The following is a 15,677-nucleotide window of genomic DNA, read 5'->3' as shown; positions in this document are numbered from 1 at the left end:
AAGGCATGGACTGAGCTGAGTATGTTGGGTGATTTTAAAAAATAAAACTTTGTAGGGAGAGATAAAAAGGAGTAATTATCTCATATAAATGAGGCATAAAAGGAAAAATTGATACAGAAGAAGCTAGTTGGGGGGAGGGCAGGTAGTGCTGGAGCTTTATTCTAGAATGGATTGAAGAGGGAGCGACATATCTCTAGAAGGGTATAAAAGTCTCCTAAACTGAAAGAAATAAAAAGGCAAGGGGATAGGTGTGGGTGGGGAGAGGATAAGGTAGGCACTCTTGGAGAGGTGGGTAGGTTAAGGAATTGGAGGGCAAGCTACTGGGTAGAAGTAAAGCAGAGGAGTGAGGAGGGATAGGAATAGGGTGAGAAGGATAGTGAGGAAAAATAGGAAGGAGGAAAATACACAACAAATAATTCTAGCTTAGAATGGAATGGGATGAATTTACTCATAAAGTGGAAAACTGATAGCAGATTAAAAATTTGAATTCAACAATATGTTGCTTTTAGGAAATGTTATAAAAATGAGAAATAGACACAAAGATAAAATAAAGGCCAAGAATACAATTTATCATGTAAAAAAAGAAGGGATAGTAATCATGATCTCAGACAAAGTTAAAGCTAAAATAGATTTACTCAAAATCAAAAAATAGGGAAACTACACTATATGTCAGCAATATTGTCTTTAGACCATTTAAAATAACTAGATAATATAAAATACCTGAGTGTATACCTGCCAAAACAAACACAAGAACCATATGAACATAAACATAAAACACATTTTATACAAAGTCAGATCTAAATAATTGAAGTGATATTTAAATTTTTTTACCTAATTTGTTTATGTAATGCCATCCCAATTAGTTTACTAAAAAAATTATCTTACAGAGTTAGAAAATGTAACAACAAAGTTCATTTGGAAGAACAAAAGGTCAGGAACTTCAAAGAAACCAGGGAAAAAAGATGTAAAGGAAGCAGAGTCAATAACATGAGAACTTTGAGTGCATTGTTGGAGTGTAAAAAGGACAATTTTGATCATTTTAAATTAAAATTTTCTTGTATAAATAAAACCTATGTAGCTAAGAACAGAAGGAATGCAGAAAATTAGGGAAAAAAACTTTCATAGACAATCTCATAGATAGGATGTAATTGGCCTAGAATATTACTGTGATATAAGTAATCATGAGCTGGTTGATTGAGAAAAACATAAAAAAGACTTGGACTTATGAAGCAAGATGTTATCCAACTTCAGAGAAACAAGTAACAAGTGGAAATAAGCACAGTATGATCTTACGTATGTATGATGAGTATATATATGTATATGTGTGTATATTTATAGATATCTATGTATGTGTATATTTATCCAGGCTAAATTGTAGCCTTCTTTATGGTGAGTGGGGAGGGAGGAAAGAGGAAAAAAAATAAAATAAAACAGGCACAGCAGAGGAACAAAAGACAACCTACAAGGAAGCAAAGAAAAGCTGGGCAGCTTTGAAAACAATATGTAGTAATTATACAGATTTTCTTGAAATGCAAATTTATTGCTTTGTATTGAACCCTCTTTTATCATCTTATATTTAAGTTTAAAATAAGAAAAGAAAAAAGAAACAGAAAAAATAAAATGAGGTTTAGGGAAAAAATAATGATTTAGAGCATTTTTTTCAAATGACTATATATAAATTTGACATCTTCGCTGAAAAACTGCCTTTTCATATCCTTTGACCATTTATCAACTGGGGAATAACTGATAGTCTTATAAATCTGACAAAGTTCTTCACATATTTGAGATATGAGACCTTTATCTGAGAAACTGTCTATAACCTCATTGATCTTGATGAATTCTAGTTACCTGGTCTTGAAGAACTACATCCTCAGATCCCAAGAGAACTGGTAGCTATGAATGCTGATCCACTGTCAGTGGTTTTTAAAAGATCACAAAAATGCTGTCCCTGTTTTCAAAAGAGTGACTTTGATTCCCATGAAATTCTAGAATGACTTGAGAACCTCTACAAAGGGAATCAGTGATTTCTGAGACAGTATGACTTTATGGGGAACAAGTCATATCATGCTAACCACATTTCTTTTTTTGATTAAATTGCTTAGCTAGTGAAGGAATGGAATGTTGTGGATATAGTTTGTATAGATTCTAGCAAAAATTTTGATAAAGTAATATCTTAAACTCTTCTTGTGGAATATATGGAGAAATATAGACTAGATGTTAATACATTTAGATGGATTCAACTTTGGCTAGAGGGCTGACCTTAGAATCATCATTACTTATTTAATGTCAACATGGTAGGATGTCTCCAGTGGAGTGTATGTTTGGCTTTGTGCTTTTCACATTTTTATTATGACTTGCATGAAGACAGAAATGGTATGTTTAATAAATACATAGCTGATCCTGAGTTAGTCAATAGATAATAAACATTTATTAATCACCTACCATGTGCTAGGCACTGTGCTGAGCACTGGAGATGCAAATACAGATACAGACAAAATAATCTCTGCCCCGAAAAGCAGGAGGGGTATGTGTGTGGAATCTGAAAGTGATGTAGCTTGTGGGAAGTGGAGAGAAAAACTGTGCTGAGCCTTTATCTTTAGATAGAGGCCCTTGTGTCAGTAGAGGGATAATTCACATAGTAGATGACAGACAGCATCAGGATCCAAAAGGAGCTTGACAGGCTAGAGCATTGGGCAGAATATAATAAGATACCCTTCAAAAGAAATAAATGTTAGTTTTTCACTTGGGTACAAAAAAAATCAACTTCACAAGTGTAATATAATGGAGGCATGACTAGAAATCAGTAATTCTGAATTCCAAAAAAGTCCTGGCAGTTTTTAGTGGACTGCAAGTTCAATATGAGTTAGTACTGTGATGTAGCAACCAAAAAAAGCATTGAGGGGCAAAGCTTCCAGAAAAAGACAGGTGCTAGTTCATTTGGAATATCAGGTTCAGTTCTGGTATCAAAAGAAAGACATATGTAAGCTGGAGAGTGTCTAGCAAAAGACATTGAGGATGGTGAAAGGCCTTAATTCTCTGACTTGAAAATCCATTACTACTTATATACTAGTTAGCATTTTTTAAGTGCCTGCTATGTGACAGGCACTATGCTATGTGCTAGGGATACAAAGAAAGGTAAAATACAATCATTGCTCTTCAGGAGTTCACAGTTTATTAGGAAACAACATGCAAACAACTAAGTACAATCAAGCTCTATACAGGATAAATTTGAAATAATCAACAGAGAAAAGGTACTAGAGTTCAGGGAAATTAGAAAAGACTTTCTCTAGAAGGTGGGATTTTAGCTGGGACTTGAAGGAAGCCAGGAAGCAGAAACAAGGAGGGAGAGGAACTAAGAGAGCCAGTAAAAATGCCTGGAGTTGGGAGATATCATGTCTTGTTCAAAGAACAAGAAGACCAGTGACACTGCGTCACAGAATATGTGGAGAAGAGGGAGGGTGTAAGGGTTAAAGAGACTGAAAAGGTAGGGGAGGGTTGAGGAAGGCAGGCCATGAAAGGCTTGAATACCAAACAAGATTTTGTATTTGATTTCGGAGGTGAGAAGGAGCCACTGGAGTTCATTGAGTAGGAGGTGACACAGTCAGACCTGCACTATAGGAAGATCACTTTGACAGCCAAGTAGAAAGTAGACTAGAGTAGGGGAAATTTTATGGCAGGGAGACCAACCAGAAGGCTATTGGAATAGTCTGAGTGTGAGGTGATAAGACCTTGCACCAGGGTGGTGGCAGTGACAAAGGAGAGAGGAGGGCATATTAGAGAGATGTAACAAAGTTAAAATCAGTAGGCCTTGGGTACAGATTGGATAAAGGATATGTGTGAGAGTGAGTAAGGAGTTGAGGATGACACCTAAGTTTTGAGTCTGGGTGTCTGGGAAGATGGAAAAGATATTGAGTTCAATTTTATACTTATTGAGTTTGAGCTGTTTCTGGGAATTTGGTGATATAGGACTGAGGCTCAGAGGAGAGATTGGGGCTGTGTTTATAGATTTTTATAAAGATGATAGTTAAACTCATGGAAGCTGATAAAGTTATCAGAAGAGGGTCTAAGAAAGAACCTTAGGGATCACCCACAGTTATGGGCCATGTTGTGAATGATGAGCCAGAAAAGGATACTACTATAGAGTAGTCAAACAGGAATAAAAATCAGAAAAGAGTAGTGTCACACACAAAAAAACCAAAAAAAAAAAAAAAACAATAACAAAAAACAGATAAACCCAAACAGAAAAGAGTATCCAGGAAGATAAGGTGGTCAATGTATTTGACATTGTTGATCACTCAATTTCAAATCATCTCTTGCCAAACCTCAACCTTGTTAATATAATATCCCATCATCTGCTTCCTCTGCTCTTAGTTTCAGGCTGCTGGACTGGGCTGAAAGTGTCACAATCATGTTTAATGGATGTGTTATAAATTCATGTTAGCTTCAAATCACTGAAGCAAGGTGGTCCTTTTATTCCTCCCTAACCAATATCCTATCCCACTCCCCATGTAAGCTATTTCTTTTCTTTTTTTTATTCTTTTTTTTGTTTTCATTTTCTTTTTTATTTTTTTGCATTATAAACTTTTATTTTTTTTCTAAATCATTATTTATTTAATATTTTTAGTTTTCAGCGTTAATTTTCTTTTCTCCCCATTTCTCCCCTCCCCTCTGCTCCAAGATGGCATATATTCTGATTGACCCATTCCTCAGTCAGCCCTCCCTTCTGTCACCCCACTCCCCCACATCCCCTTTTCCCTTACTTTCTTGTAGGGCAAGAGAGATTTTTATGCCCCATTGCCTGTATATCTTAAGTCCTATTTGCCTGCAAACCTTTTTTTTTATGAACATCTGCTTTTAAAACTTTGAGTTCCAAATTCTCTTCCCCTCTTCCCTCCCCACCCACCCTCCCTAAGAAGGCAAGTAATTCAGCATAGGACATATGTGTATCCTTATGCAAAACCCTTCCACAATACTCATGTTGTGAAAGACTGACTATATTTTGCTTGTTCTTATCCTATCCCCCCTTTATCCAATTTTCTCCTTTGACCCTGTCCCTTTTCAAAAGTGTTTGCTTTTGATTACCTCCTCCCCCTATCTGCCCTCCCTTCTATCATCCCCCCTTTTTTATCTCCTTCCTCCTTCTTTCCTGTGGGGTAAGATACCTAATTGAGTATGTATGGTATTCCCTCCTCAGGTCAAATCTGATGAGAGCAAGATTCACTCATTCCCCCTCACCTGCCCCCTCTTCCCTTGCAACAGAACTGCTTTTTCTTGCCACTTTTATGGGAGATAATTTACCCCATTCTATCTTTCCCTTTCTCCCTCTCTCAATATATTCCTCTCTCATCCCTTCATTTGATTTTATTTTTTTTAGATATCATCTTTTCATATTTAACTCACCCTGTGCCCTCTGTGTATATATATCATATATATGTATGTATGTATGCATGTATATTGCCTTCAGCTACCCTAATACTGAGGTATTGAGGTCTCATGAATTATACACATCATCTTTCCATGTAGGAATGTAAACAAAACAGTTCAACTTTAGTAACTCCCTTATGATTTCTCTTTCTTGATTACCTTTTCATGCTTCTCTTGATTCTTGTATCTGAAAGTCAAATTTTCTATTCAGCTCTGGTCTTTTCACTGAGAAAGCTTGAAAGTCCTCTATTTTATTGACAGTCCATATTTTGCCTTGGAGCATGATACTCAGTTTTGCTGGGTAGGTGATTCTTGGTTTTAATCCTAGCTCCACTAACCTCTGGAATATCATATTCTGAGACCTTTGATCCCTTAAGGCAGAAGCTGCTAGATCTTGTATTATTCTGACTGTGTTTCCACAATACTCAAATTGTTTCTTTCTGGCTGCTTGCAGTATTTTCTCCTTGATATGGGAGCTCTGGAATTTGGCAACAATATTTCTAGGAGTTTTCTTTTTGGAATCTTTTTCAAGAGGTGATTGTTGGATTCTTTCAATTTCTCTTTTGCCCTCTGGCTCTAGAATATCAGGGCAGTTCTTGATAATTTCTTGAAAGATGGTATCTAGGCTCTTTTTTTGATCATGGCTTTCAGTCCAATAATTTTTAAATCATCTCTCCCGGATCTATTTTCTAGGTCAGTGGTTTTTCCTGTGAGATCTTTGACATCGTCTTCCATTTTTTCATTCCTTTGGTTCTGTTTTATAATATCTGGATTTCTCATCAAGTCAGTAGCTTCCACTTGTTCCAGTCTAATTTTTAAGGTGGTATTTTCTTCATTGGTCTTTTGGACCTCTTTTTCCATTTGTCTAATTCTGCCTTTCAAGGTATTCTTTTCTTTATTGGCTTTCTGGAACTCTTTTGCCATTTGAATTAGTCTATTTTTTAAGGTGTATTTTCTTCAGTATTTTTTGGGTCTCCTTTAGCAAGTCATTGACTTGTTTTTCATGGTTTTCTCGCATCATTCTCATTTCTCTTCTCAATTTTTCCTCTACTTCTAGTTCTTCCATGGCCTGAGACCAGCTTGGAGGCTTTTGATGTAGGCTCTTTGACTTTGTTGACTTCTTCTGGCTGTGTGTTTAGGTCTTCTTTGTCACCAAAGAAAGATTCCAAAGTCTGAGTCTGAATCTGAGTCTGTTTTCACTGCCTTGCCATGTTCCCAGCCAACTACTTCACCCTTGAGTTTTTCAGCGGGGTATGACTGCTTGTAGAGTAGAGAGTACTTTGTCCCAAGCTTGAGGGGTTGCACTGTTGGTTTCAAAAGCAAGCTTTGTCACACCAGCACTCCTTCTCCCCCAAGAACCGCCAACCCAGACCATGAGTCAGATCTTAAGCAGGTTTTGCACTCCTGCTCTGATACACCAGTTCCTCCCACCAGGTGGGCCTGGAGCCTGAAGCAACTGCAGCTGTCCTCAAAGTTGCACCCTCTTTGCTGTCCCCGGGGTGGTGGCCAAACCACGAACTCCTTTCTCTCTGTCCCCGCAGCTTTTTCCACTAACCTTCTCTGTTGTCTTTGGTGTTTGTGGGTTGAAAAGTCTGGTAACTGCCACATCTCACTGATTCAGGGCTTTAGGGCCTTTTCTGCCTGGCTCCCAGTCTGGTTGGTCTGGGCACGGCCCACGCTGAGCTCTGCTCAGCTCTGTTCCCAGCTCTGTGCAAAACACCTTACCCAACAACCATCCAGGCATTCCTGGGCTGGAACCCTGCTTCCCTCTGCTATTTTGTGGGTTCTGCAGTTCTAGAATTTGTTCAGAGCCATTTTAAATAGGTTTTTGGAGGGACCTGGGGGGAAGCTTACGCAAATCCAGCTTCTATCCTGGCTCCGCCCCCCAAGCTATTTCTTTTCTTCCTTCCTCAATTCAGTACCCACCAACTTTTCCAGCTGAAGAGTTTAGCTTTTACTTTAATGAAAAAATTGAGGCCATTCAACATGAATGATATTCTTCTCCTATTTTCTTCGTCTAAAAACTCCTTGACATTATCCTTCACTTTCTTCCTTTCTCCCAGTTTCTGACATAGGTGGCTCTCATTGCCAAGGCCAATACATTGACCTGTAGCTTGATTCTATCCCCTCCTGTCTTCTTTGACCTCAGTTATCCCCTTGCTATCAGATCTTCAGCCTTTCCCAACCTACTGGTAACTTCTCTATAGCCTTCAAAGATGTTCAAGTCTTCTGAATCCTTAAAAAACCCCAACAAAATCCTTCACTAGACTATACCATCCCTTTAAGTTATCATTCTATATCTCTCTTCCCTTTCTTAGCAAAAGTCCTTGAAAAAGCTGTCTAGGCTCACTGCCTTTACTTCCTCTCCTTTACTCACTTTCTCCCACATTACCAATGATCACTGAACTGCGGAATGTATTTATCTTTTCTCAGTTTTCATCCTTTTCAACTATTGACAAGTTTCAACTATTAACAACTACTAACAGTCATTAACTAGTAAGCAGAGTCCTTGATATTATCAAATGGTTCAACATTAGAAACAGATGGTAGTTATATCATTTGAAATGATATTAAATAAGATACTGTACCATCTGCTTTTCTTGATGATACCTAAGGACCATTGGGCCTTCTTGTTTGGCTTACAGCTGAAACTGAATCTCAGAGGTGAGAGGGAGCCACTGGAGTTCATTAAGTAGGGGAGTTGACATGGTCAGACCTGCACTATAGGGGCCTATGTGCTATTTCCCTTGTTGGAAATTTAGAGCAAGGCTCATCTTATTTTTCTAATTGTGTTTCTATTGCTTAGTGTAGTGTTTTGTCCATATTAAATTCTTAATAGATGCTTTCCATTCATTCATTCAGTCTCAACCTGCCCTTTTCTATTAAACCCTTCTGCCTTTTCTTCTTGTCCCTACCTATTTCCCTTCCCTATTTGACATCAATGCATTTCTTCACCAAATGCTGTGTTTGTGTTCAACCCTCCTTTGCTTGTTTTACATACAGATGGGGTTCATGAGATGTCACTTCTCCTACCTCTCTTCCTTTTTGTAAACTTATTTTTTGGAGCACCTCCATTATAAAAAATCACAATTTCCTCCCTCCTCTCTTTTTTCACATTTCCTCCTTAGTGCATTCCTTTTTGTTTCCCTTTTATATGCTCTCTTTAAATGAACAAAGCAGAACAAAACCACATCTAGGGCCTCCATGTTTTTTCCTTCCTCTATAACTCTTGGAGATTCTGAAGGGACACTTGTCTCTTCTCTGCCTATTAGAATGTATGTCCTTGATTATCATTTATTCTCTTCCAGTTACTCAAATGTATTTACATTTCTAGGTTCTATTTGTTTCCAGTGTGTTTGAAAGAGTCTTCTTTACTCTGTTCTTTTCATTAGCATACTTCTTTAGTCTTTGTTTTGTTTTTTAATTTTTAAAAATATTTTTCAATCAGCAAAACTCTGCCTTTTCACTTTCTTACTCCAATCTTACTTTTCACCCTGTGAGATTCTTCTAAATTTTTTGCAAGACAAGTTTTTTATTGTCCTAAATGATTTTCTCTTGGTTTACTGTATTCTGCCATTTTGTCTCCTTTGTATTTGTTGCAGCATAGTCTTGAGTGATCTCAACTGTGGACCTTGATTCTTAGACTCTTTCTTTATGGCTGTTACAAATTTTTTTTGTTGATTTGGAAGCTCTGCATTTTGGCAGTGACATTCCTGGGCATTCTCAATTTGGGATTTCTTTTAGAAGGTGATTTATGCATTCTTTCTAAAAGATAGCCCAGGATAGAACCCTTTCAGTCTCCTTGTGTAACTTGTACAGTAACTTGATTCATGTTTTTGTGGAGCCCCAGGAGGTCAGCATTAAGATCCTGGTGATCTTATCAGAGATGGTGTTTTCTACACAGTGTGTTGGCAGGACCCAAACCAAAGTACTTGAAGGCTTCTTGCCATCTCGTGGAGTCTTTGACTGAATGTAGGAGTTTGTTAGTGTTCTCTTTTTGGTTTTGTTAATTATTGTTTCATTTGCCAACCTTTCAAACCCTTCCTGATGTTAGAGGAATTAGGTGCAACTGTAACTTCACAATGCTGTCTTTACTGGAGCTTCCTCCACTTTTTTGAGACATGGTCTTTGAGGGGAGTTTATAGCCACATTCTTGAACTTCTTATTAGTCAGTGTGATCCCAATAAATATTGAGTGGTGATTTGGTTTACCCAGAGCACTTCAGGAACATAATTTACTAGGGTGTAGAGTGGTTGTGATGTTTGTCAAAGGATAGAATATTTGCACTGATGAAATAAGCTATTGAATCCTTGAAGTATTGGAATATTGTTAAACATATTTTTGGGCAAGAATATGTTGAATGTATTAGCCATTTGAATGACAGTTTTCAGGATGATACATACATTCACCAAGGTCTGGATTTGTGATTTATTGCTTTATTTTTATTTTTCTCAGAGACTGATTTTTCAACAGCATAATTAAATTTTGTAAAGGAGACAGTACTCAGAATGCTTTTCTTTCCTTTTCAATTCAATTTTCAATTCAACCATTTTGAAGGAGTCTCTCCCTTAATTAATTTATCTTCTTATAGTCTACCCCTTACTTAATGACTGAGACTTTTAAAAGTCAATACCTGTCCACTCCCACCTAAAATGTGGGTCTGCTCTTTATATCGGTTTTATCAAGTTGTGGAGAAACTGAAAAAATCCCCCAAATGTTTGTCCTCCTTCCCTGCTCCCCACCTTTCCTGCCATGTCAGTATAGGACACTAAGGAAAGAAAGCATTCAGCAGATGCATTTTTATTATTGTGATACTTATTTGTTTTATATCCAAAAGACTTTGTTATGTGATTAAAATTAATAACTGTTTATATGATATTGTTAGATTTTCATATTTCTTATAAAAGTTTTTTTTCTCTTTTCATTTTTGTTCCCTCTTTATTGTGGTATTCTTAAACTTAAAAGAAAACAATAGGTTTTGAAGAAAAAAACAGGAAAGAAGTTGATATTTAGACTAAATGTTTATACATCACTTGAAAGCCATGTTACTTGTGCATTCCAGAATGGGAACATTTAACTTCAAAGCACATATGGCTGATATTACAAAATCAGAAAACAGATTGCTTATTCTCTAAAATATGTATCATCATATCCCCTTTTCATTTAAAAAATGAGAATGTTATACATTGCTCACTACAGAAGGGTTATAAGATAACTCAAGGTATTATAAGTGAATAAAGATTTGTATTCTTTGTTACTTAATTAGAATAAACTTTTATTTTTTTCTGACTTGGCTACTTGAGGAAAAAATTCAGAATCATGATTTATTTGATGGCTTTATTTAATTTGATGGGTGGACAGAGCAATTATTACTAGACCGTTGACATAGATGAAATTAACTGACAGTTTTCATTAGAATGTAAGGTCCTTGAGAGTAGGAATTGTTTCATTCTTTATACTTGTATCCCTGAATTTTTTCACAGTACTTGCAATAGATACTTAGGAAATCCTTGTGAATTTCTCGATTGCTTTTTAATTCAAGTTGAATTTAATTCAAGTTGAAAAGTGTAGTATCTTCTAGAATTTCTTATGCTAACTTCTTGTTCTTTCATTTGTATTATGAATATCTAAGAGATGGAATCTGATTCAGACCTAGGGGGCCTTATTTTGAATTCATTGATGAGAGTGAATGCATCCACAAAGTGTAGGTGAGAGTAGAAATATTCAGAGAGCCAATGGAAGAGAAAGCACCCTTCAGACATTGACAGGAAGCTGTGATTTGAGTAGCATTAGCAGAAGTGGAGATAGTATCAGTGCCACAAGCCCCCTGATGTAGGCAAATACAGGAGGCCATGTTTGACCTTCCCCTAGAGGTATAAAAATACAGTGAAAGACAGGATTCCAGATTGTAAGCAGTAGTTGTTTAAGGCAATATCAGAGCAGAAATTAGTGCTAGTGACCATTAGACTAGTATACTTGGTTTTGGGGAAGCAAATATATTATACCATAACAATGGCTTCTTGGATTATTTGATTGGGACAGGCCACAGATAATTTGCAACAACAACAACAACAATAGCTAATATTTATATAGTATTTTAAGGTTCGTAAAATGCTTCTTGTGTAACTATCAGTGATCTAGAAGTTTACCATTCTCTAGTTCTGTATATAAGCCATAATTTCCTGGCTCTAGTGTTTGGAGCTCATAGGGTTGGTCTCATGAGCCTCATCTGTTCATGAGTCCTAAAGTGGTCTTAGGTGTAGCTTTCTGTCAGAGCTCATGCAGGGACCCAGCCTGTGGTATAAGTTTGGTCTTAAGCTCTCCAAACTCATAAGTCCTCTTCTGCTATCCTCATGAAGGTCACCATTCAGCTAATTTGTGATGTTTGAGGAAAGTAGATTCCCAGAAGGATTGTTGCTTTTTCTTTTTTTAGAGCTTTACTTGTAAAAATGATGCATTTTTAAAATATTTCTTATTTGCAATGTTAATACTTTCATCCATTCTTTCATTAAACAAAAATATTTTGAGTACTAACCATGAATCTGTGGATTTATACCACTATTTACTATGTAATGTTTCAGCATTTAAAAAGTAAATGTAATCGTAGTGTGCCATTGTCATTAAAAGCTGAATTTGTAGATTCATCCATTGTGGTTTTCTGCCTTTTTTATTCAGTCACAGCATGCTGCCACCAGGCAGCAGCAGTACCTCAATTACTCTGTCTGTGGTTCAGAACAGAAGGCAATAGTTTTATTAGAGATTCACATCAAGTGTGAATTTTCCCTTCTCTATTTTTTAGCTAAAAAAGTTTTTTTGTCAAAGCAGAAATGGCTAATTTTTACAGAGTAAGATTGTAGTATAAACACTTTTATTGCTAACTATTGTCAGCATGAACTTAATTTAGGCCTAATATTATACAAACTGGCCCAAATATTTATTAAGTACCTATTATGTGAAAACCCTGGTGACATATAGAGCATGTAAAAACAAAAGGAAAAGCAGCCCCTGTCCTCAAGGATCTTACATTATCTCAATCTTTTATGATCTCATCATCCCATCAAACCCATACTGCAGGTTTAGTTCTTTTTAGAGTCTAATCCCAAAGTAAGGGCATCAGGCTTTTTCTCTCACATTTTAGCTTGTTTTACCAACCTTGAGTAGAACTCAGGAAAAGTATTTGAAACAAAGCTAATATATAGTACTTATCACAGGTTTTTCCCAAAGGGGATTAAGTCCCATCTTGAAAGGTATTCTTTGTATGAAATGATTATCAGATATAGATTCTCTTTGCTGCCCACCCCACCTCTTTTCTACCCTTGCTTTCATTAGGATAAGTGAGGCTCATGCCACACCTGAGAAAATAGAACAAGGATATCCCAAGAAAACCAGGCCCAGAAATGGGGGCAAGTAGCAGTTGGCATGAGGCAAAGGCAATGGCAGCTGCTTTTGCCAGCAGACTTGGCTTTCTAGTTGTCAAGCATAGGACAATTTGAATTTGTAACCCTGTTTCACACAACCCTCCTTCCTCTCTCACCCCCAAAACAAAACACTGTCGTACATCTTGGAAGAAAATCAGGAAGGCTCTTCACTTCAAAGAAACCAGGGTCCACATATTACCTGTTTTATCCTTGCCCTTCCCCTCCACCCCCCACCCACTGAAATGTGGAACAACTACCCTCCCCTATTCTCTGCCAGGAAACCAGTCTACTAGGCATTTTGCTTTCCACCTTGTCCCTCTCTCCTGTTGATCTCTAACAGCATATGGGACCTGACTTCCAGAGACCATGTCCTTATTTCCTTGACATCAAGGAAGATGGAAATTTATTAGCTACATTGTAAGAAAAAGCTTTGCATAATTGATGAATAGGATTGAAAACTGAGTATCGTAATTTAGCAAAAAGCACAACTGATACAGTTCTTTGACTTAGATATATGTATCTTTGGGAAAAAGGCCTTTTTTTTTAGCTGCGGTAATCATTAAAAGCAAGTATAGAAATAAGGGTTAGAAACAGAGATTTGAATTGTTTTATCACAATGTTAAACCAGCATTTTAAAAATAATGTATTCAATGACATAGATCTCACCAGGACATTATAACACAAATATCTTCAGTGAGAGCAAAAAAGCTTATATACTATTAGTAAATAAAAGAAAAGAAAATACTTAAAAATATTGTTTATTTTATTCTTATTTGTTTAACTTTGGTCTTTTTCATATGTACATTATGAAATGTTCATTGTAGATTGGTTACAGGAGTGCATGCACATAATTTACAAATAAATGCACTTTCAGGGGTATGTTCTCCAAAAACTTTTAAAATATAGAAACTAATGATTTAGCAGAGATGAAAATAACCAATTTACAAAGGGCCTTTCTGGTCCTGTGAATAGAAGAAAATGAATATTATTAATTTTTTATTTTTTAAAATTTTCATTGTGTTTATTGAAGTGAATCTTGAAATAACAATTTGAATTCATTTAGTGTTATGCGTTTCCTATGAAGAATTAAAATTTTTTTGCAGGTTACCTAATTTACCGCAAGTCATCCCTGTGGATTCTATAATAAATACTATTTATATATTTTAGAAAGAGAAACAGAAACACTAAGAGGTCACAGTTCAGTTCATTTGAATGTTCATTCAGTCTTAAACTTTGCTATAGCTCATGTTTCCTTGTTAACTTTTTTGAATATTACAGACTTACCATGAAGCAAGTTTAAATATTAGAGCATAAATGGTATTTTCATGTTAACAATTCATTTTTGTGTTCTAAGAAATATTTATTTAAAACTTCATATACAGTAAGATCTAATTTTAATTTTCTGATTTCAGATAGAAAATCCAAGGTATCTACGAGAGAAGCCCATTCCAATGTCTTTGGTATGTGTGGAATGTCTTGATTTTTATTCAGAGACAAATATTTTCCTATAAAGTACATGTTTATAAGTACTCTTTGTCTAATGAAAACGAATTCTCTTGTTAACCACTTAAAAGTGATTCAGATAATTCTTGTTTGTTGTATTGTTATTATTCAAGCATTTTTATGTTCACCAGTGAAGATCTCATCTTGTTCAATTGCAAATTAAAAACAATAGAATGCAAATATTCATAAATATATTGTTTAAGCATATGGGGCCTTAAAAAATATTTAAAGTTTACTAAATTAAATCTTTCTTTTTCAGCAGATGACTGCCAAATCAAATCTGGGAAAAGCCAGCAGTCTCCGAGATGAACAGTTACTCTTTCTAATGCATGAAAAAGAGGTAGGATTGAGGCATTCCTAAAATAAATAATAGGAATTATAATTTGAGTGTTTGATCCAATATTGATAGTAGTGGTAGTTAGATAAAATTGTGAGGCGGCTTATTTATAATTGATTTGTTTTTCCTTTTCACATCCCTTTTCTACCTTGTGATACTTATTTTTCTTTCTTATACCTTCGCTTCTCCCTCCAGCTTGTCCTCCCCTAAAGTCTTAGTGCTGGGTCTAGTTGTCTAAAGTCTGGCAATATGGTATAATTTGGTGGACTGCTTTTCTCAGGGAGTCTGTGCTTCAGACCTATTACTCTACTTTCCCCCTTATTAGAACCTACCTGTTGTATATTTCATACCTGTTAATTAGCTATTGCCTCAGTGATTCAACTGATAAGCTAATGATACATTTAATAATAAGGATATAATGTGTTGCTTTTTTTTAGATGTTTAAAAGGGGATGTTTAGAGGTATGTTGACTTACTGAAAGTAGTGGCACTTCTATAGGAAGAAAAGAGGGAGATTTTTGGATGAGATAAGCGAACCTCTCAAAACTGCTATGTAGGCGGCGCTGACTATGTCTACTTTCCAGTAATACTAACTCTATTAGATTTATGGTAGCAGTTTTCATATATTATATTCCACAATTTTTGTGTTATTAGGTTTATGGCAGTGATTGTGATGTGACAAATTTGGAAATACTGACCTGGATGTAGCTTATGTAGCAATGAAGATTATGATCCAATCTTGACAAAACTTTGTCACAGACTCAGATACATAGTCACGGACACAGAGAGACACACAGATTCCTCATAGAAAAAGTAAAAAAAGGAAGATTTCTGCCCAGCAGAGCTGACCATATTTTGTATCCCATCTAGCCCTTATCCACACTGAGCATCTTGCTATCTACTCTTCCCCCACAACATAGTCAATTTGACTGTACTGCCATTAATTCTGGAAAGAGGGTATCACATAAATGAACCATGAATCAATTTTTCGTCACG

At 36.1% G+C, this 15,677-nt stretch overlaps 1 protein-coding gene across 2 annotated transcripts in view; it reads left to right on the top strand.

The window, feature by feature from the left end:
• The window catches only part of CEP112 (centrosomal protein 112), a 495,213-nt gene that overhangs the window by 68,158 nt on the left and 411,378 nt on the right, over positions 1-15,677 (top strand). Inside the window, exons 7-8 of one of the 2 annotated variants that reach the window (XM_036753261.1) lie at positions 14,255-14,302; positions 14,608-14,685. In XM_036753261.1, coding sequence (XP_036609156.1) covers positions 14,255-14,302; positions 14,608-14,685 — 126 coding nt within the window. Of the gene's footprint in view, positions 1-14,254; positions 14,303-14,604; positions 14,686-15,677 lie in introns of both variants that reach the window. The other variant, XM_036753260.1, reaches the window with a different exon arrangement.

The sequence above is a fragment of the Trichosurus vulpecula genome, chromosome 4, assembly GCF_011100635.1.
Source record: "Trichosurus vulpecula isolate mTriVul1 chromosome 4, mTriVul1.pri, whole genome shotgun sequence".
Lineage (NCBI taxonomy): Eukaryota > Metazoa > Chordata > Mammalia > Diprotodontia > Phalangeridae > Trichosurus > Trichosurus vulpecula.
The sequence above is the reverse complement of the archived record's forward strand: the minus strand, read 5'-3'. Positions and strand labels throughout refer to the sequence as shown.